Source organism: Homarus americanus, unplaced genomic scaffold, assembly GCF_018991925.1.
Source record: "Homarus americanus isolate GMGI-L3 unplaced genomic scaffold, GMGI_Hamer_2.0 scaffold46197, whole genome shotgun sequence".
NCBI lineage: Eukaryota > Metazoa > Arthropoda > Malacostraca > Decapoda > Nephropidae > Homarus > Homarus americanus.
Genome location: NW_024723050.1, coordinates 5,854,185 through 5,876,958, shown reverse-complemented (window position 1 = coordinate 5,876,958; position 22,774 = coordinate 5,854,185). Strand labels below are relative to the sequence as shown.

General features: G+C 44.3%; 1 protein-coding gene across 2 annotated transcripts in view; it reads right to left on the bottom strand.

Annotated features, from left to right (window-relative positions):
* Positions 1–726: 726 nt before the first annotated feature.
* LOC121863307 overlaps positions 727–22,774 on the bottom strand; it is an 83,799-nt gene continuing 61,751 nt past the window's right edge. For both annotated transcript variants that reach the window (XM_042361928.1, XM_042361929.1), the window contains exon 2: positions 727–1,692. In XM_042361928.1, coding sequence (XP_042217862.1) covers positions 815–1,483 — 669 coding nt within the window. In that variant the 5' untranslated portion in view covers positions 1,484–1,692 and the 3' untranslated portion in view covers positions 727–814. The remainder of the gene's footprint in view (positions 1,693–22,774) is intronic.

Here is a 22,774-nt window from a genome sequence, read left to right as displayed (position 1 = left end):
TGTGTCTCTCTTGTTCAGGAAAATGGTTTAGTCCACCACACAGTCCTCTACATCACTGGATATTTCCATAATTTACTTATTTGTGAATTTATAGGGTATAATTAAAAGGGAGAGAGTGTTGATTTTATTAAGGAAAGTCAACCTGAGTTTCGATAATCGACTATTTAAAATAACATTATTATTGTTACCCGTATTAAAACAAAAGACAACCAGGTAGTTATGTGGGGGTCGAGGGCCTCAGAGACTGACCCCGTCTCGCCCTGATCATTACTGTTCATTTTTTATTACTGCAAAGTTTTGGATCATTATCGTAGCCTCTAGCAAGAAAACGTGTAGCCCCGGTGTGTAGGAAGGACGTTTACAAGCGGTAGTGAAGACTAACCCGCTCCCTCAGGCTTCTGGACTAAGATTGTATTTGTGCCCGATTTTTGTTCTTCTCATTTCCATACACAGGGTGCCGGATTGGTTATCGTGCTGGATGGTCCCAGATTCAAATCTTCATTGATGAGGCAATGTGTGGCTGACAGCCAGTGTGAGTCAGTACCCGTAGCATAACCATATTACCATCGGCTGGTCATAAAACCCCAACTGGCTCACATATAACCAGACCACAGGCAGAGATATACTATCCAATCTCATCCTGTCTGTGTCACGTGACGCAGAGCCCACGTGACACGCCCTGGCCAGTCATCATACCCTAGCCTGAGTATAGGTCACAGTGTGAGGGTAAGAATGTGAAACAAGTTGGATGATTTTCAGGAATACTGCAAGAACGGATCACTGATGAACAATAGCTGTGAGAGCGATGCTGTACTTACCTTTGAGCGTCGTCGGTGTGAGAGTTCCTCAGCAGGTGTCTGATACGCTCCCTGGCAGTCATCCCATCTTCACCCTCGAACACCTCCGAGCGGGCACGCTGTAAGAATTCATTTATCCTAGTGAGAGTTGAGGAACGTCTTAAGGAATCCACCGACAAACGCCCTATGGATTTATAGTACTCGGAGGGCTCGGCGGCGAGGGTGTGGTGTGTGTCCGTGGTGGGCTTGGTGTTGGTGGTAGCATCGTCCCCGTCCTCCGTCACGTCAGAGTCTGTCGGGCTCTGGGTGTCAGCTATCTTGGGTATATCGAAATTATCCTTCTTGGCATTGGATGTTCTTGAGGCACCATTGACATATGCAGGTGGGTCAGGTCGCTGCCACACGGGTAGGTCTTCCTGGCCGTAACCCGGCAGTAGCACCGCTCGCCGGGGATCAATGAGAGGCGCTACCACCTCCTTGCCCTCCTCCGTCACATCACCCACATTGTACTGCCGCCTATGAGAACTGTGGGCCTCGCCGTCACTTGCCCACAGCGGGAGGACACTGGGTCGCTCCCCATACATACACACTCCCCCGTCTATGTACTCCAAGTCCTCTAGGGAGTCATACCCTTCCTCCAAAAGCCACGGCAGCTTGTGGAAGGGATGCTGGAATTCCCGCGGCATAATGTCTCAGGACCTCCCGCGGCACACTTGTCAGTATGAGCAGCACCGTGCTTAAGAGCGCCAGTAGTCAGGCAGGAGATGTGCTCACACGGCGTTGAGTGCTGGCAGTAGCCAACTCGTCTTCTCATCTCACGCACAAATCAACTCTGCACTCAGACATCATTGTGCATCATGAATCGACTCTGACTTGTGTAGAACACCAACTGGGTCTGAAAAGAACAAATATACACATATATAACAATCTATTAGTTTCTAAATATACAATATAAATTCTGAATAATGAAAACTTACAGTTACTGAATAACATCTCATAATAAATATAATTACATAGGAAGAAGACCCCCATCAGGGTGACTGTACTGTACTAATAACTCCTTAACTGAAGGACTCTAATGACCAATGTTCAGGGAAATAATCTCCGAAGCTGCAAAAAATACTGTAGTAATATGGTAAAGAGGGAGAGTGGAGGGGAGACCAGAGCCACGCCGCAAGATCGGGTTCCGGGTAGGGCGTCGTGTGGGGGACTATTAGATTTTACTTCAATTTTACCATAACACAAATTGGATCCTTGAGATACCATCACTAGAGTTGGTGAAGTGGAGAGCCTCCAGGAAGTGTGTGTACATTCATTACTTCTAGGGGTCAAGGGCATAACAAAGGTATGAAGACACAGGACACCGCAAGAGAGAAAATCTTAAGACATCACCACCAAGCCCGAATAAGCTTTAGCCATAGAATATAAGTCAATGTTTAAAATCAGAGAATGGCGGAGATAAAGACCCGGTAGGAGATATCGACACCAGGCTTGGTAGTGAAAGGTGTCCACACGTGTTTTGTTTTTTGTTTTTTTAAGGTGTTTTCTTTGTCTGTTTACCTTCACGTCATCAACCTTATCGTGTGGTTATTTTTTTATTTTTTATTTCTGAAAATAAGTCCAGAATAATATAGTAGTTAGGAAAGAATAACTTGACGGATTTATGTAGATTCGAATATGGAAAACTGGAAAATTAATTATTTTTTTATTCACGAGATGACGTGTATGGATGGCGTAAAGGTGTAAATAATCAGACTGAACTTTGTTTAAGGTAACAGATTGAAGCCATAACCACAAGGAAGGACAAGAGATATAGAAATTGGAACGGATTTTTGCGGTGATCTTCCAAATTCTGAATAATGTGAGAGCAGTGATCGTCTCAACTGTGGGTCGAACTTTGGAGCTTTTATAAACATGTTCGTGTCCACTTAACCCGTGACAGTGGGAAGAAGGACCACATCACAAGTACGGTACTTTGTGAGGCCGTACGTGTCTTCAAGAGCATCAAGATCACGTAGTATTTCTCCCATCCTCAGCATGTCATCCAGCTAGTTTTCGAGAAGGTCAGCGGCGGCGTCGGAACCCAGAGGTACAGCCAGCAGGACACCCTCAGCAGGATTGATGACTTCGGCTCTGTATGTCATCTTTCACGCGGTCGATGTTGGAGTGGTCAGGCGAGAGATAGTTTCATATGGGGGGGGGCTGAATAAGTCTCTCTCCCTGTGCCTGCTGGGAATGGCGTTCTTCCACATCTATAAAAGTGGCGGCCTTTAAGAACCAAAATGTTGAATTTACATATTTCCTCGCTTATATTTTTTTCCCTTTCAACTTGGTATTTTCCTTCCATCACGGCCCAAATAATACACACACACACACACACACACACACACACACAAATATCCTTAAGTTTGATTATTTTCTGTGCGTCTGTACACCTGAGGTAAGTCTGTTACATATTGATACATTACTCCCTCCCCTCGAGAGCCTGACCGACGTGGCCACCATAAATTTGGCCGCAAAACTGGTGAGGAAATGTGACCATCAAAAAATACCTCGGAAAGAACTTCTATTAAAGATTTTTCATATTTTTTTTGTATCGGAACTTAACGCTGAGTTGCTGTTATATTTTAAAGCAAATAAACGAAAAACATTATTTCCCCCACAAGCGGATCAGAGTTGATAACTAATTAATTTGTTGTGGTGAGAGAAATATAGCTGGATATTTGTTTTACGTTTTAATTCAGAATGACCAGTTGGTAAATATTTCAGCTTAATGAGAATATTTAGTCGTTGTGTCACCAAATGTATAAACCACGTGATGAGCCAGTGTGTGTTGCTCCACCATGACAGTAGAGGAATAGGTGAGACAGGTAACGTGAGAGGGAGAGATCCGGGAAGCCGACCCCTAACCTTTACCACTGACTATCTGAAGAGGAAGATGTGAAAGTTACTACACAAAATTCTCTTTTCAATAAACTGTGTGACAGGGATGTTTTCTGACCAAGGATCCAACACATTTCCTCATTCCACAGCTCACATGCATAATTTATTCCCCGAGTCAATTCCCCCCCCAAAAGTGACTCACAGCAGCGTATATACGAGTATTATTAAAGTATATAATCTCCTTTTCTCGTCTGATCAGTTTTCCCCCGACACAGACGCTGGGGTGGGCGGCGTGTGTCCTGTAGCTCGTGTCATTGTGATGAAAAAAAAATCTATAATGGGTGAGCAGCAGCCAGGTGTTAGAGCCTGTGTGACACGACTGTCCAACTCCCGCAGCGGCCGTGTGACAAACGACCTGGCAGTTAACCACACACATTTGTCTGCTACATCGTTCTAAAACAGAGAGGTTCAACTTTGGTTTCACGATTACAGTTCTCGTAATATCCCTCCACAAGTTTACAACGTCGGGTATAATATTGCGTCACACTAATTGGCATAGAGTTAAGGCAAAAACTATCACTTGTAACCTATTATCAGTGAAAGACTCTCATCTCTTACCATCCCTGTTCCAAATAGAGTGAAGCTAAAACAAGGAACCATTACTCGTCCAAAGACTTCATAGTGACTACAGTATATCGAGCACCAGTAATAAGAGATGACCTACTTAGGGCGGTTACTGTTTAATAAATGGTTATATTTATTCCTAACTAATTAATATAATAGTAAGTTAACAATTAGGTAAAGTATCTTATTTATGGGGAGACACCACCTTGTTGACACGGGGCAATACCAAACTTGGCACCGGGAATCATGGAAACTGTCATCTTTATTTTTGGTTTTTCTTTACACACACACACACACACACATACCACACTCGCACACATACCACACTCGCATACGCACGCACGCACGCACGCACACACTGTTCGCCTGGCGTGATGACGTACTAGGCGCTGTTCAGCTCACGCGGCGTAGTCATTTCTTACCCGAATATAGCTGCCAGGCAGGCCGGTCTCCCTCCCCCTTCCCCCATCACATCTCCTCCTCCCAACCTGGATTTATCAACATCCTCCCACAAACAATACGGAGCAGAAACTGACGCTCAACCCACAACTGATATACAGAAGGGACCAATTCAACTCAAAACGAAGGAAAACAAGTGTATGACAGTGACAAGTTAGTGCCGGGCGGTCAGTGGTGGCGGCTCATATCGCCCTCACCGCCTACCACCACCACCACCTCAACTGAGGACTGGCAGCCACATCAGGAAAGATATGAGGACTCCCTACACCACCAGATGAGAAATGAGAACTCCTAACTACATCAAATGAGGAACAAGACCTACCAGGACTACGTGATGGGTGAGGGAAATAAGTGCAGGCTGTGACAACCCCGAGGGAGGGACCGGCCAGGACTGCCCTTAGCACCTCCGTAGGACCGAACCGTGGGAAGGACTTTGTTGGCGCCACTATCAAGTCACAAGGCAGTTTATGGGACCGGCTTCCCTACTATCTGATGTGTAGTTAATTTGTGTTCACTCCGTGTTTCTTATCTTTCTGTCCTGAAAACTTTCGTCAATCATGTGAATCACTCCCATATTTCACTGAATATAATAATTATAATGTCTGTTTATTGTATATTTTCAGCCTTCCGCTGCCATGTTCCTTCAATAAACTGTTAATTATTATTATTTTTATGATTATTACACACACCGATCACCTTATAATCATGTAACATTCAAACTAAAGTACGTCCATAAACAAAATTCTACACTGTGATTTCATGTCCTAGAAGAAGCTAGTTAATGCCCAATGTTAATTTTTCAGAGATTGCCATTCATTCATACAAGTTGTGAGGAACGATGGGAATAAACTGAGTGCAAAGGAAAATTGCGTTATAGAATTATTTGATGCTCGGGCGGTAGCCAGTGTGATTTACGCGCTGGCAGTAGGAACAGGAGCAGCAAGAGCAGCAGTTGAGGTAACAGCAGTAGCAGCACCAGCAGTGGAGAAGGTACAGGTAACAATAGAACAACAGAAACAAAGGCTGGTGTTTCTTAACGTCGAGAACGCTCGAGCTCCTCCCTGGCTTCCTTTGTTACGGTACACAAGACGCGCTAGGACAACACACCTTAATTTGTCACCAGCAGAAACAACACAGCCTGGTGCACCAACTGCTGAGACAACACAGCCTGGTGCACCAACTGCTGAGACAACACAGCCTGGTGCACCAACTGCTGAGACAACACAGCCTGGTGCACCAACTGCTGAGACAACACAGCCTGGTGCACCAGCTGCCTGAGACAACACAGCCTGGTGGACCAGCTGCTGAGACAACACAGCCTGGTGCACCAGCTGCTGAGACAACACAGCCTGGTGCACCACTGCTGAGACAACACAGCCTGGTGCACCAACTGCTGAGACAACACAACCTGGTGCAACTGCTGAGACAACACAGCCTGGTGCACCAACTGCTGAGACAACACAGCCTGGTGCACAAGCTGCTGAGACAACACAGCCTGGTGCACCACTGCTGAGACAACACAGCCTGGTGCACCAACTGCTGAGACAACACAGCCCGGTGCACCAGCTGCTGAGACAACACAGCCTGGTGCACCAACTGCTGAGACAACACAACCTGGTGCACCAACTGCTGAGACAACACAACCTGGTGCACGAGCTGCTGAGACAACACAGCCTGGTGCACCAGCTGCTGAGACAACACAGCCTGGTGCACCAGCTGCTGAGACAACACAACCTGGTGCACCAACTGCTGAGACAACACAGCCTGGTGCACCAGCTGCTGAGACAACACAGCCTGGTGCACGTGCTGCTGAGACAACACAGCCTGGTGCACCAGCTGCTGAGACAACACAGCCTGGTGCACCAACTGCTGCTGGTGCACCAACACAGCCCGGTGCACCAGCTGCTGAGACAACACAGCCTGGTGCACCAGCTGCTGAGACAACACAGCCTGGTGCACCAGGTGCACCAACTGCTGACAACACAGCCTGGTGCACCAACTGCTGAGACAACACAACCTGGTGCACCAACTGCTGAGACAACACAGCCTGGTGCACCAGCTGCTGAGACAACACAGCCTGGTGCACGAGCTGCTGAGACAACACAACCTGGTGCACCAACTGCTGAGACAACACAGCCTGGTGCACCAACTGCTGTGACAACACAGCCTGGTGCACCAGCTGCTGAGACAACACAACCTGGTGCACCAACTGCTGAGACAACACAGCCTGGTGCACCAGCTGCTGAGACAACACAGCCTGGTGCACCAGCTGCTGAGACAACACAACCTGGTGCACCAACTGCTGAGACAACACAACCTGGTGCACCAACTGCTGAGACAACACAGCCTGGTGCACCAACTGCTGAGACAACACAACCTGGTGCACCAGCTGCTGAGACAACACAGCCTGGTGCACCAACTACTGAGACAACACAGCCTGGTGCACCAGCTGCTGAGACAACACAGCCTGGTGGACCAGCTGCTGTGACAACACATTACGGCGTTAGGGGCCTGTCCCACAATTGGTTTACCTCATATCTGTCCAACAGGATGCAGTATGTCTGCTATAATAATCACCAATCTGACTCCTCGCCAATCTTGTATGGCGTCCCCCAAGGTTCCATTCTCGGTCCAGTATTGTTTTTGTTGTACATAAATGACATAGTCCACGCCAGCACACTCATAAAATACAACTTATTTGCAGACAATAGTAATCGCTATGCCAGCAACTCAGACCTCCATTCCTTGATGAGAACTATGAACACTGAATTGACTAAAGTCAGGACCTGGGTAATACATAATAAACTGACCTTAAACCTTGAGAAAACCCACTACGCGATCTTTCACAGAAGGAAAAACTTACCCCCAGACTTGGACCCCCTGTACTTTGGTAATATAGTCCTCAAACACGAACAAAATACTAAATTCCCCGGAGTTATTGTTGATGAGAAACTTAACTGGAGAAACCACATACAAGCCATTCACAGTAAAGTCAATAAACAGTGCGGTATCATGTATCACACTCGACAGTCACTCACTCTCACAGCAATGAAAGAAATCTATCATGATCTTGTCTACCAACACCTGATACACTGTCACACACTATAGGGGGCCTCTGGCTCGTCAAAAACACAATCCCTGGTTACTGCACAAAAGAGAGTTGTATGAACAATGACCTATATGAAAAAACAGAGTCACACAAACGAAAAATTTGCTAAATTGAAAATGTTAAAATTCGAAGATATTAACACCTACTGCTGTGCCCTCTTTATTTACAAATCTGTCAATCACTTGCTTGACAATAATTATTTCCAATTCCGGAATAATCAGAGATACAACTTAAGGCACCCAGAGCTACTATGACCACCCCCCATGCGCTCCTCTCAGTCCCAGACCTCCATAAAATATCACGGTGATGTTACTAACTGTTACATAATACTTCCTTGAGATAAATGTATAGTATATATATATCAGGTGCCTAAAAGAAAGCACAGGTTCTCAACTGGCTCAGCCATGTTAATATTGCTATTATTATCCACTCTGTATCTGTGTTTCTCTGGCTAAATAAACTGTTTCAATTCAATTCAGCTGCTAAGACAACATAAGGGTACTGTACCAATTTCTCATACAATATAGGCCTGTAGCGTCAACTTTTGTAATACGTACCCTCCCCTCCCCGACCCTTCCATCCGGGCCCCTCCCCTCCCCTCCCCGACCCTTCCATCCGCGCCCCTCCCTGCCCTCTCCTTTGTCTTCGGTTCGTTTGTAATTGCTTCCCTGTACACCCCCGTCATAAGGATGTTGGGAAAGGGATAGGCGAGGGGGGAGGGTAAGAGGGAGGGTAAACGGGAAAGTTAAAGAGGAAGGGTGAAAGAGAAAGGGGAGGGGAGGGTAAGGGGAAGGAAGAGGGTAAAAAGGGTGTAATAATAAAATGGGTTCCTCCAGCTTGTCTTTTCACCCGTTTGTCCGTCCATAAGAGTATGACGTAACAACCACTATAACTATCTTCATTACAACTTGGTATGCAAATGAGTGTATCAGTAAACAAGTTCATTTTGGTAGAATGATCTAGTTTCAATCTCATTTCAGTGACGGGGATTAATAAAAGATAATGTCGTCTTTGTCTGTCTGTCTGTCTGTCTGTCTGTCTGTGTCTGTCTGTCTGTCTGTCTGTCTGTCTGTCTGTCAATCTGCCTACACCTCCTATGCACAAGATGTCGTTTTTCTTCAATAACTTAACAATGATTGGGCGGATCAAAATAAAACTTGGTATGCAGAATTGTGTAATCAATATACAGGACAGGGACAAATACAAGCGTTTTCCATGTGTATTTACCAGAGTTATGGTCTCTCTTCCTAATTCCGCCAGGTGCAACTATCACCTTCGATGACTGGCTAGTTTCGTATAACACTACAGATAGCTTAGTTTTATTTTATGCCTGTCTGAAATAGCTAGGCATGTTCTTCGTAATATTTTCACACAAATAAATGTACTGTTAACTGGAAACACACACACACACACACACACACACACACACACACACACACACACACACCTGTTGCTATCGAGCCAATTCCCCACCACTAACATGACCCCTCACTACCCATTTATATTCATGGTCGTCATAATGGTATTCATGGCTTCGTTCTGTAACAACAATACCGGGACCTACGACAATTCCCATCACTTAGTTGCGCTACACACTGTATAAATCTCTGGCTTTCCTCACAGTGGGTAAAACTTTGCGTAAATATTCGAGGACGTGTGTATACTGTCTCTAATGCGATGTTTCTTAGTGTTTCTTTGTTTGTCTTCGTATGTATCAATTTGTGTATCTGTGTCTACGATCGTGTGTTTGTGTTTGCTTGGGTGTGTGTATGTGAGTGGGTGTAGGATCTCTCTCTCTCTCTCTCTCTCTCTCTCTCTCTCTCTCTCTCTCTCTCTCTCTCAATATCATGGACACAGCCAGAATGAGTACCACACAGAATTCAACTTGGCATTACATCACCAAAGTCGAAAAAACACTTAAAATTCAAATTCAATTTTAGATATAGTTTTGAAACCATCCATCATCAATACACCTAAACGTACACACACACACACACACACACACACACACACAATACGCCATAAGACCTCTGGTTAACGCCTCACAATACATTAATGGCGTTATGTTTCCCTTAATACTATGGTCTCGTTAACTTCTGCCCGCCAATGTAACTACGACCCACCCAGACAGAGTGGCGACGCGACGTGGCTTGCTTTATAACCTTTACAAGCGTCCCTAGTATGGTGTGTGTGCCTCTGACTGTGCTGGGTTGGTATAATGTCACGTGTGTGTTTGGGTGTCAGTCTATACTTTTTTTGGTTTTCCACTATAAACTCCAGAACTAATTTCAGGATCTCGACTATGGAGAACACAAACTAAAATAGCGATCATTGTCTTGTTCTTTACAGGATTAAGTCTTTTCTTTACATATTTTGTCTAGTTGAACACATTTATATATCATAGTTATTAGCGTTTCAATTTCAAATCCTTTTCCTGAATTCTGAGAGTTTGTGTATATTGGATTATGTAAAACAATGGCGCCAGAAAGGGACACACATTGTGTACTTGGCGCCGTGCTATACAGTACACGCCGCTACTCAGTTGGCTATTTATAAAGACCCACGATTATGGAACAGTATTTGATTCATAATTTCTTCCTTTACTGATAGTGTAATAAAATGGCTTCCTATACAATCTGCGCCACTCTAATAGGCTGGAGGGGGGGTGGGGAGAAGGGGGGGTCAATTCTTGGCCAGGTCACGTTAAGGTTAGGTTAAACTAGGTTAGGCTGAGGTGGCAGTGCAGGAGTGGAACTGGTAACTCGAGACGTCCTGAGAGCTGATAATATGTCAGCTCCAGGCGTTACACACGACATGACTGTATCCCCGTGGTTAGGTTAGGTTATGTTAACGATAAGTTAGTTAACGTTAGGTAAAGGTTAATTTAAGCTTGGTTAAGTTAGCGTAAGTTTAAATTTGGATATATTAGGTAATGATAGGTTAACTTATGTTAGACTATGTTAGGCAAGATTAGGTTAGCGTTAGGTTAGGCTAGATTAGGTTAGCGTTAGGTTAGGTTAGCGTTAGGTTAGGCAAGATTAGGTTAGCGTTAGGTTAGGCTAGATTAGGTTAGCGTTAGGTTAGGCTAGATTGCGTTAGGTTAGGTTAGGTTAATTCTAAAGATGAGATAAGATGGGGGTCTAATCTTCAGATGATCCGGTGAAGCAAGTAGTGAAAAATCATACAAAATGGTGATGGAGAGAAAGTGGATGAAGATTAGGAAAACGACCAATAGAAAATGAGAGAGAGAGAGAGAGAGAGAGTAACTGAATAGAGAAATGGAGAAAGTAAGGGACGGAGAGACAGAAAGTGGGGAAAGGAGCAAAAGAAAGAAGTAAATGAATAGCGTTAAAAGGAAATTTAGTAAATAAGCAACAGTGGAGAGAGAGAGAGAGAGAGAGAGAGAGAGAGAGAGAGACCTGACTTAGGAAAGAGGGTATATCTAGTGATGTTGGTCTGTCCACTTCACGTTGTATATAGACGCCAATGACGGTTTCAAGCACGGTACTGTAAGAGCCTAAATGTGCACTAGATTTAGCTCTCCACACGTGCAACATCTGTGGACGATTCCGGGTGACAGTAAAGTAGTAGTATTAGTATTACTGTATAGTGCGGGGTTTTTTTTTCAGCTGAGAAGATGCCCCGCCCCCTCCCCAAGAGTTACAGCTGATTGGCTGTTGCAAACCTGTCTGATTTTGTCTTGAGATGACCGGGTCTGACGAGAAAGATATTTAGCTAAATTATATAGATACATATCTTCATTATTTCAAACATAAGCACGTAGGAAGTTTATCAGAAGTATTATACATTAATTAACAGTTAAACTCTGGTAGCAAATTTACGCTTTCGGAAGATGCATTTAATATACACTTATTTTTACCAACAATAAGGCGGGAAAAATATGAAGTTGTTCGCAGTCATATTTCCCGCCTCTGCTGACGATCGTGTAATATTTCAATGTGATTCTGATCTTTTAAAATGTTGTTTTTGCATAATGTAGTATTACTGATACGCAATTTGTCTTAGTATGCCTTATTGTGGGTAAATATAAGTATATATTAAATGTATCTTCCGAAAGCGTGAATTTGCTACCAGAGTTTAACTGTTAATTAATGTACAATACTTCTGATAAACTTCCTACGTGCTTATGTTTGAAATAATGAAGATATGTTATTAGTAGTAGTAGTAGTAGTATTAGTAGTAGTAGCAGTAGTAATAGTAGTAGTAGTAGTAGTAGTAGTAGAAGTATTATTAGTAATAGAAGTAGTAGTAGTAACAGTAGTAAGGGGGGGTAATCGTCGCGCCACGCCTTACCGTCTAGCCTCCCCAATAACTCCCCTCCCAGACTATGAGGCGTCTCGGGTGGGTGACTCATGACCCTATCCCAGTCATGTTTACATAATTACTGTACACCTCACAGCACCGTCTCCCCCCCCCCGGAAAAAAATTATCCCCTAATGTCATATAGATATTTACGTACATTCATCTATCATAGTTCACTTGTGAGAATTTCTGTACTGTGTTTATTTACTTTGAGAATACAGTCGTAATATTATAAGCTCAGATGGTGAAAAGAAAATCTGACTTTATTTTGATATTTCCTGTGAAAATATTCCACCTATAGATGTATCTTTAAGGAGTTTAATATACGTGTTGTTATTGTGACGTCATCGAACACCTGTCTGTCACCCTCATGTGTTTTAGTGACGTCATCAAACACCTGTCTGTCACCCTCGTGTGTTATTATTTCTAGCTACAGCTCACACGGTCTACGCGGCCATACTTTGTTTATTTTACTTCCTTTTATAATATTTGGGGTTTGTTCTTTATCTCTGCTTCCCTCCCTATAACACAACAACCCCACCCCCACACACACACACACACATCCAACCCACACCACCTCCTCCCCACACACACCATCTCCCCACACCCACACACACAATCTCCCCCCCCACACACCATCTCCCACCCCCCACACACACACCATCTCCCACACCCCCACACACACCATCTCCCACACCCACCATCTCCCACACACACCATCTCCCACACACACACCATCTCACACACACACCATCTCCCACACGTTGTTCACCCGTCTCTCCTCCTCCATTAGCTGTACACCTCCTGACTTCCCTAGCATACTAACAACCAACTATTCTTCTGTAATGTTTTTTTTTAATTATTTCTCTTATCTTCATTATCATCGTTATCCCTTCTATATTAACTTCACATATTTCTCAGACTCAGTTGTTGTCCTCGTGTTACAATATATGTTTCTGTGTTAATGTTTATGAATCCTAATTGCGGGTCAGTATATATCAAGTCTCCATTACATTTATTTTCAGTTGTGTCTCCATCTTGTTAATGTTCCTACTTGTATCTTCCTCCATTGCATTTGAATATACTATTGTCACCATCCTTGCCCACTACTCAGGTATTCAGCACAATCAACTCTGCTATTCATCATTATATGCAAATCTATGTTAGTCTCTCCAACCTCTGTCTGCTGTAATATTATTTTCGAAGACTATCACAGCACTCCAGTATACAGCTCACTGAAGCACTTCCCTCCTCTCTGCCAGGTTATGTGCCTACAATATTTTCTTAATTTCCTTCTCCGTCACTTTCCTGGAAGTTCCTGCCGACCAATCCCATTACCAACAGACTATGGCTTAAGGCACTTCCGTGTCTGAGAGCCACTACCACCTCAGGCTCTCCCGATGTTCCTTCCTCCACTCTCATCACTGTCTGTACGTCTCTTTGTCCATTACCTCACCTTTCCACACCTACACTCTACCTTCCCACCTCCCTCCACCTCAGGAATCTACATACCTTTTCCTTGTACCTGTATACAGCTGTTCTACAAAACCCACCTGAAAGCTATACCTCCTCACCTGACCTTTATGTCGTCAACACAGAAACAATGATGTGTCTAAAAGCTTAACTTCTCTCCCACATAATCCTTCCCCATGCCTCAACATTCACTATTTCCCATCTGTCATGTGTCTCATCTCCTATTTCACCTTGAATCTACACTCCCTCTCTCTCATTATCTACACACACATTCTCTCTCTCTCCTTCCTCCCTTATACTCACATTAGCGCAGCACCCTTCAGTATAGGTAAATGAACACTTCTGCTCAAAAGAACGATTTATGAGGAAGAACTCCAATCACTTGATGGACTGCAACGGACCATGATGCGGTAATACCAATAGATTAATGGCAGGATTATGTTGGCTTACTGTAAATAAATGTGCGTATCAGTAGTTTGGTAACGCTGACTCACACATACGTATTAATATATACAAACACAAATGAATACCATGAATACGCATAGAAATACACTTATACACACAGATTCATAAAAAAAAAAATCACAAATTTACACACACACATCTCTAGTGTCTTGTAGTACTGATAAATGTGTTAAGCTTTTTGGCAGGTGACAGGTTGGTGGAGAGAAAATGTATCAAAGCAAGACAGGGAGAGTATATGGGTGGGGGAGATGTTATGAATGATTTATGGCGTCAGGAGAGACTCACTGAGACCACCCTCGGGTATTTCAAGTAGATGCTGCCAAAGGAATGGAGTGGGGACTAGAGGCGGAGGAGAGAGAGAGAGAGCCTCGAGTCGCTTGGTGTCTCAAGAGAGTCGGGGAAAAGGGCATTAATTAGTGTTTGATACTGAGGTTCTGTGTTGTTTCCTCTCGCCTTTTGTCCTTCATCTCCTCTGGCGGGATATATGGATGTTTAGGCTCAAGGCACTAATCTAACCTAACCTCAATTTCATGCACAATGTTTAGTGGTCATTTTAAAGATTAACAATTGATTTCTGGTCTTACAAACACACTATTAACTTATTCTACACACACACACACACAAAATACATGAATACTACTCAAACTATTCAACCAGGAGCGAACTCGTAACGATGGTTTTAAATTAGAAAAAAATAGATTCAGGCGTGAGATAGGTAAACACAGGTTTGGAAATAGAGTAGTGGACGAGTGGAACAAGTTACCAAACATAATCATTAACTCGAATATGCTGGATAGCTTCAAATTAGGTTGGGTGGATATGTGAGCGATAGGGGTTGGGTGTAAATGGGACTGTCCAGTATGGGCCAATAGGCCCGCTGCAGTTTCCTCCATTCTTATGTTCTAATGTTCTCATAACGGTAAAATAGCCAAGAATAATGAGAATATTACCACGATAGACTGAAAAATAGCTAGGAGCTTCAACAGATATCTAATTATTTATATTCGGTGTAACTAACAGAAATATCAGAAGTATAGTTCTGTCTTCGAACTCCTTATATGATCTTAAAGTGAAAGAAATAGAAAATAAAAAACAACTAGATACGATTTTATTGCAGATGTAATATTTTTTTGCAATCTACCTGACACTTTATCCCAGGCAGTCCCCAGAGCCCCGCGGCCACTGACTTGGTTGTGGCGTTTCACTGATGAAGAGAGAACTACTTCAGGTGCCGCGCTGCAGGGCTTTACAATACAGGAGAAAAGTTAGCCACGACACAATGACAATACAGGACGACCAATGTAGCAGAACCTTATTCATAACACACTAAAACGAGTCTACCCGGAGTACATCATTTACCTTTTCCTTTATTTCTTTCATCGTAATACTCCTTGCTTTGTTTATATTGCTATCCTATATATTGACTGAGTTAAAATAGTTCTACAGTTCTACTATGACTGTTGAGTGAGGGACGGCTACACCTCCAGTACGGTACGCCAACGGAACCGGCCACTACCAACACACTTCCCAAGGTAAACAACAGATAAGGAGTAACTTGAAACGCCCTCCCTGGGTTATGACCGCTGGCCTCTCTTATCTGGCGAGGTACTGCTGGAGTCTGTCTGTCATCACTGAAAGGAGTTTGACAGAGTCCCCCACGAAAGACTAATTAGAAAGGTAGAAGCGCATGGCATCAAAGGTAATATCCTTAAATGGATTAGGGCGTGGTTACGTGACAGGAAACAGCGAGTGAGCATAAACGGCACTAAATCGCATTGGAGCAACATCACTAGTGGAGTTCCCCATGGCTCAGTACTTGGACCATTATTATTTATTATATACATAAACGACATAGATATCGTCATAGACAGCAATATAAGTAAATTTGCTGATGACACTAAAATAGGACGTGTAATTAAATCTGACGAGGACTCTGCAAAACTACAGGAAGATCTAAACAATTTTTTCGAATGGTCGGAAAAATGGCAGATGAAATTCAATGTGGACAAATGTAAAGTACTCAGTATAGGAGATGTGAACAGGGAAACCAATTACCAGATGAACAACGATGCCATTGTGGAATCCGACTGCGAGAGATAAGTAGGAATCTTAAGCAAAGTAAACAATGTGTTTTTGCTCGTAACAAGGCTAATAAAGTACTTGGCTTCATACAAAGGAGTGTTAGTTACAAGACTAGCGAGGTCATCTTAAAATTATATCTAGCGCTTGTGAGACCTCACCTGGATTACGCTGTTCAGTTCTGGTCACCGTATTACAGAATGGATATAGAATCCTTGGAAAAAATCCAGAGGAGAATGACGAGACTAATCCCGGGCATTAGGAACCTTGAGTACAGAAACAGGTTAAAGCATCTTAATTTGCACTACCTCGAGAGACGTAGAGTGAGGGGCGACATGATAGAGGTGTATAAATGGAAGTCAGGGTTAAACAAAGGGGACATTACAAAGGTACTCAAACTATCCAACCAGGAGCGAACCCGTAACAATGGTTTTAAATTAGACAAATTTAGATTTCGGCGTGAAATAGGTAAACACTGGTTTGGAAACAGAGTAGTGGATGAATGGAACAAGTTACCAAATATCATCATTAACTCGAATACGCTGGATAGCTTCAAACATAGGTTGGATGCTTATATGAGCAATAGGGGTTGGGTATAAACGGGACTGCCAAGTATGGGTCAATAGGCCCGCTTCAGTTTCCGTCCATTCTTATGTTCTTAAGTTTACTTCATACAGAAGCTATAGCCCTTCCCGCCCACCAACCACCCGTGTAGGCTAGCGTGATGTTAGCTTCTATTTATCATACTCAAGGAGGAAGGTGTCACTGCTGGAGGTGAAGACTGGCGGTGTACTGAGGGAGGAGACGTTAAGCCCATACAGTTTAGCAACATAATATTCACGTGAGTTGCTAAACAAAATTCCAACTGACAATGGAGTTCTTTGAGTTGTGGCGCTGTGGTTATCAAACAACTGAGTCTATTGTCAGGGTAGTCGTGAGCACTGTCAGTTGAACACAGCTGCTAGTGTACTTTATTGCATATAAGAAATTCCCTGACTGAGGAATTCCGTGGCTTGATAACACTGGCACAGGAGTTGAAGTATATTGAAAAGTTGGTAGAGACACGCCCAGTACCTACCAACAGTGTGTAACAAAGAACTGGCCTGGTAAGCTGATACATGGTAAGAGGATAACACAAAGCGGACTGAGCTGGTGTGGGAGCCAGCTGATGTTTGTTGTTTAGGTGTGGAATACTTTTTTTCACAACGAGAAAGATTCGAGACTTTAATAGTTGTGGCAATGAGTCCTGTAGAGACTACGAGTCCTGGTGTCAGTAGCTGTGAGACTCTAGTTACGGGAGAGTCTCTTGCTGTACAGTAAAGCTTCGGCAAGACCTCTCCCTCTTTATGAACGTTACCCGACCCTTACACGTAACGGTTTACTTCAATCTTCACCTGACACTTTTCAGCCCAGTTACTGGACTCTGGTGTCCACAGGTGGTGCCTAGAGGCCAGGAGCGCCTTTCAACTTTGACTATATGATGGCAAGTCAGTCGTAAAATAGCACTGCGCAGGGATTCACTGCTTTGAAGCATAACACACAGATGGGAGTGGGAGAAGGGAAGGATTAAGGAAGGATGAGCTTACGTACATGTATGGGTAGAGCCAGACGCTGGGAAGTGAGGGTTTTGCGTGCCACTACCAACAATTTTTAGTAGACCTCTACATTCAGCCTAAAGGTAAAGTGAGACACACCGGTCAGCTACACATGGCATCAAAAACCACACGGTAGCCTCCTTTTGATGCCCCTAACACATGGTGGATAAACCTGGTCTCTCTCCTGGAGAAAATCAGGTGAAATAAAGTATTAATTGAGACTTGACCTAACCTAACCAGGTGTTATATTATGTATGGAATTAAGGAAGTATTATTACTAATTGAACCTCTACCGTACATAGCCCAGCTTCTAGACGACTATACTGTGTAACTTCACTGGGTCAACAACACAGGAATAATTGAGGTAGCAGCAGTGGACTTGAATTTCACACACACACACACACACACACACACACACACACACACACACACACACACACACACACACACACTTAATATCAGGCTAGGTATACCTCGCCCACACGTTTGCCACTCTTTTCTTAATTCTCCGGAAACTAGGTAATATCTCGTCAAGAGCTCCTCACTGTCAACACCCACGAGTATTACCTGAACTAGTGACCTTCCTCCCTCCCGGGGTGTGTGTGTGTAGGTGTGTGTGTGTGTGTAGGTGGATGGGTGGGTAAGGCGTGGGTGAAATTTTTAAAGAGGTGATATAAGCAACACACGAGCAGTTGTACTCGAATATGGTGTGTGTGGGTGTGTTGTGGGTGTGTTGTGGGTGTGTTGCCCGAGTATGTTTGTGTAACTTTGTGATGTATTAGAGAGTGATTGCGTCGTATGAGAATTTTTGTGGACTATGAGAGTGGTGGTGGATGGAGGCAGACTGGGCGTGGTGATGGGTGGTAGCAGCCACTGCGGCAGCACAGTGGGCGTGGTGGCAGCCACTGCGGCAGGACAGTGGGCGTGCTGGTGAGTGGAGGCGACCACTGCGGCAGCACAGTGGGCGTGGTGGCAGCCACTGCGGCAGGACAGTGGGCATGCTGGTGAGTGGAGGCGACCACTGCGGCAGCACAGTGGGCGTGGTGGCAGCTACTGCGGCAGGACAGTGGGCGTGCTGGTGAGTGGAAGCGACCACTGCGGCAGCACAGTGGGCGTGGTGGCAGCCACTGCGGCAGGACAGTGGGCGTGCTGGTGAGTGGAGGCGACCACTGCGGCAGGACAGTGGGCGTGCTGGTGAGTGGAGGCGACCACTGCGGCAGCACAGTGGGCGTGGTGGTAGGTGGAGGCAGCCACTGAGGCAGCACAGTGGGTGTGGTGGTGGGTGGAGGCGGCCACTGCGGCAGCACAGTGGGCGTGGTGGCAGCCACTGCAGCAGGTCAGTGGGCGTGCTTGTGAGTGGAGGCGACCACTGCGGCAGCACAGTGGGCGTGGTGGTAGGTGGAGGCAGCCACTGAGGCAGCACAGTGGGTGTGGTGGTGGGTGGAGGCGGCCACTGCGGCAGTACAGAGGGCGGCAGCTGTGCCCTACCGCTGCTCACGGTATGTCCGCTTTAAAGTGCGCTCCTGGGAGGCAGTAGGAGGCGCAGCTGGTGGTAACAGTGGCTGGTGGCCGTGTTGATGCTGCCCAGGTGCTGCAACCTCACGCCCTCCCCGCCAACACTCATCCATCCACTACACCACCCGATAAAAATAAGGCCCCATCCACCACCATCCACTACATATCACCGCCCATTCAAGGCACCACCCAAATACCATACCATCACCACCCATTTTCGCACCTCCTCCACTACCACACCACCACCCACTGCCATACCACCACCCACTACCACAACACCGTCCACTACCACCCCACTACCACACCACCACCCACTACCACACCACAAACTACTAAAACCTCATTTCATACTACCACACCACCACCCACTACCACACCACCACCCACTACCACACCACAAACTACTAAAACCTCATTTAATACTGCCACACCATCACCCACGACCACACCATCACCCACTACCACACCACAAACTACTAAAACCTCATTTAATACTACCACACCATCACCCACGACCACACACACACTACCACACCACCACCCACTACCACACCACAAACTACTAAAACCTCATTTAATACTGCCACACCATCACCCACGACCACACCATCACCCACTACCACACCATCACCCACTACCACACCATCACACACTACCAACTCGTAAACAATAAACAAACTGAGCTAGGGAGCCATGTTTCTACCTCGTGTATATTATTTGTACCAGAGATAATCATTAACGTTTACAGGTGATGCAAAACTACACACTATGATCCTTCTTTTATACACACAGGCAACTTGTGGTCATTTCTTGTACACACACACACACACAGTATGGTGCTACCTCTGACCCCCATAAGAGGACAAGGTGGGTGATGACAAGGGGTAAGAAATTAGTGGTTGACGATAAACACTAATGTTCTCCTCTTCTCCAGGTTTGTGTATGTATGTATGTAGGCTATGTATGTATGTATGTATGTATTATATGTGTGTGTGTGTACAAGACCGCTAGCCCAGAAATACAATCATGTGTCTCAAGGGTGTCTGGCTACAATACGTCGACTCTAACATGTCTGGCAATTCTGCACAGACGCGGCAACATAACAGTATCAGGTGATCTTAGTGTAAACCTCGTCAGCTCTTGTAGGTATACCGTACACAGTTTAACGTGATGTAGGTATACCGTACACAGTTTAACGTGATGTAGGTATACCGTACACAGTTTAACGTGATGTAGGTATACCGTACACAGTTTAACGTGATGTAGGTATACCGTACACAGTTTAACGTGATGTAGGTATACCGTACACAATTTAACGTGATATAGGTATACCGTACACAGTTTAACGTGATGTAGGTATACTGTACACAGTTTGGCGTGATGTAGGTATACCGTACACAGTTTAACGTGATGTAGGTATACCGTACACAGTTTAACGTGATGTAGGTATACCGTACACAGTTTAACGTGATGTAGGTATACCGTACACAGTTTAACGTGATATAGGTATACCGTACACAGTTTAACGTGATGTAGGTATACTGTACACAGTTTGGCGTGATGTAGGTATACCGTACACAGTTTGACGTGATGTAGGTATATTGTACACAGTTTAACGTGATGTAGGTATATTGTACACAGTTTAACGTGATGTAGGTATACTGTACACAGTTTAACGTGATGTAGGTATACTGTACATAGTTAACGTGATGTAGGTATACCGTACACAGTTTAACGTGATGTAGGTATACCGTACACAGTTTAACGTGATGTAGGTATACCGTACACAGTTTGACGTGATGTAGGTATACTGTACACAGTTTAACGTGATGTAGGTATACTGTACACAGCTTAACGTGATGTAGGTATACTGTACACAGTTTGACGTGATGTAGGTATACCGTACACAGTTTAACGTGATGTAGGTATACCGTACACAGTTTAACGTGATGTAGGTATACTGTACACAGCTTAACGTGATGTAGGTATACTGTACACAGTTTAACGTGATGTAGGTATACCGTACACAGTTTAACGTGATGTAGGTATACAGTACACAGTTTAACGTGATGTAGGTATACCATACACAGTTTGACGTGATGTAGGTATACTGTACACAGTTTAACGTGATGTAGGTATACCGTACACAGTTTGACGTGATGTAGGTATACTGTAAACAGTTTAACGTGATGTGGGTATACTGTACAGTTTGACGTGATGTGGTATACTGTGCACAGTTTGACGTGATGTGGGTATACCGTACACGGTTTAACGTGATGTAGGTATACCGTACACGGTTAACGTGCTGTGGGTATACTGTAAACGGTTTAACGTGCTGTAGGTATGCTATAAACAGTTTAACGTGATGTGGGTATACTGTACACAGTTTAACGTGATCAGCAATTCACTGTACACAGTTTGACGTGCTGTGGTATACCGTAAACAGTTTGACGTGATGTAGGTATACCGTACACAGTTTAACGTGATGTAGGTATACTGTACACAGTTTAACGTGATGTAGGTATACCGTAAACAGTTTAACGTGATGTAGGTATACTGTACACAGTTTAACGTGATGTAGGTATACTGTACACAGTTTAACGTGATGTAGGTATACCGTAAACAGTTTGACGTGATGTAGGTATACCGTAAACAGTTTGACGTGATGTAGGTATACCGTACACAGTTTAACGTGATGTAGGTATACTGTACACAGTTTAACGTGATGTAGGTATACCGTAAACAGTTTAACGTGATGTAGGTATACCGTAAACAGTTTGACGTGATGTAGGTATACCGTAAACAGTTTGACGTGATGTAGGTATACCGTACACAGTTCAACGATGTGGGTATACCGTAAACAGTTTAACGTGATGTAGGTATACCGTAAACAGTTTGACGTGATGTAGGTATACTGTACACAGTTTAACGTGATGTAGGTATACCGTAAACAGTTTAACGTGATGTAGGTATACCGTAAACAGTTTGACGTGATGTAGGTATACCGTACACAGTTTAACGTGATGTAGGTATACTGTACACAGTTTAACGTGATGTAGGTATACCGTAAACAGTTTAACGTGATGTAGGTATACTGTACACAGTTTAACGTGATGTAGGTATACTGTACACAGTTTAACGTGATGTAGGTATACCGTAAACAGTTTGACGTGATGTAGGTATACCGTAAACAGTTTGACGTGATGTAGGTATACCGTACACAGTTTAACGTGATGTAGGTATACTGTACACAGTTTAACGTGATGTAGGTATACCGTAAACAGTTTAACGTGATGTAGGTATACCGTAAACAGTTTGACGTGATGTAGGTATACCGTAAACAGTTTGACGTGATGTAGGTATACCGTACACAGTTTAACGTGATGTAGGTATACCCGCAAACAGTTTAATCGGTGATGTAGGTATACCGTAAACAGTTTAACGTGATGTTG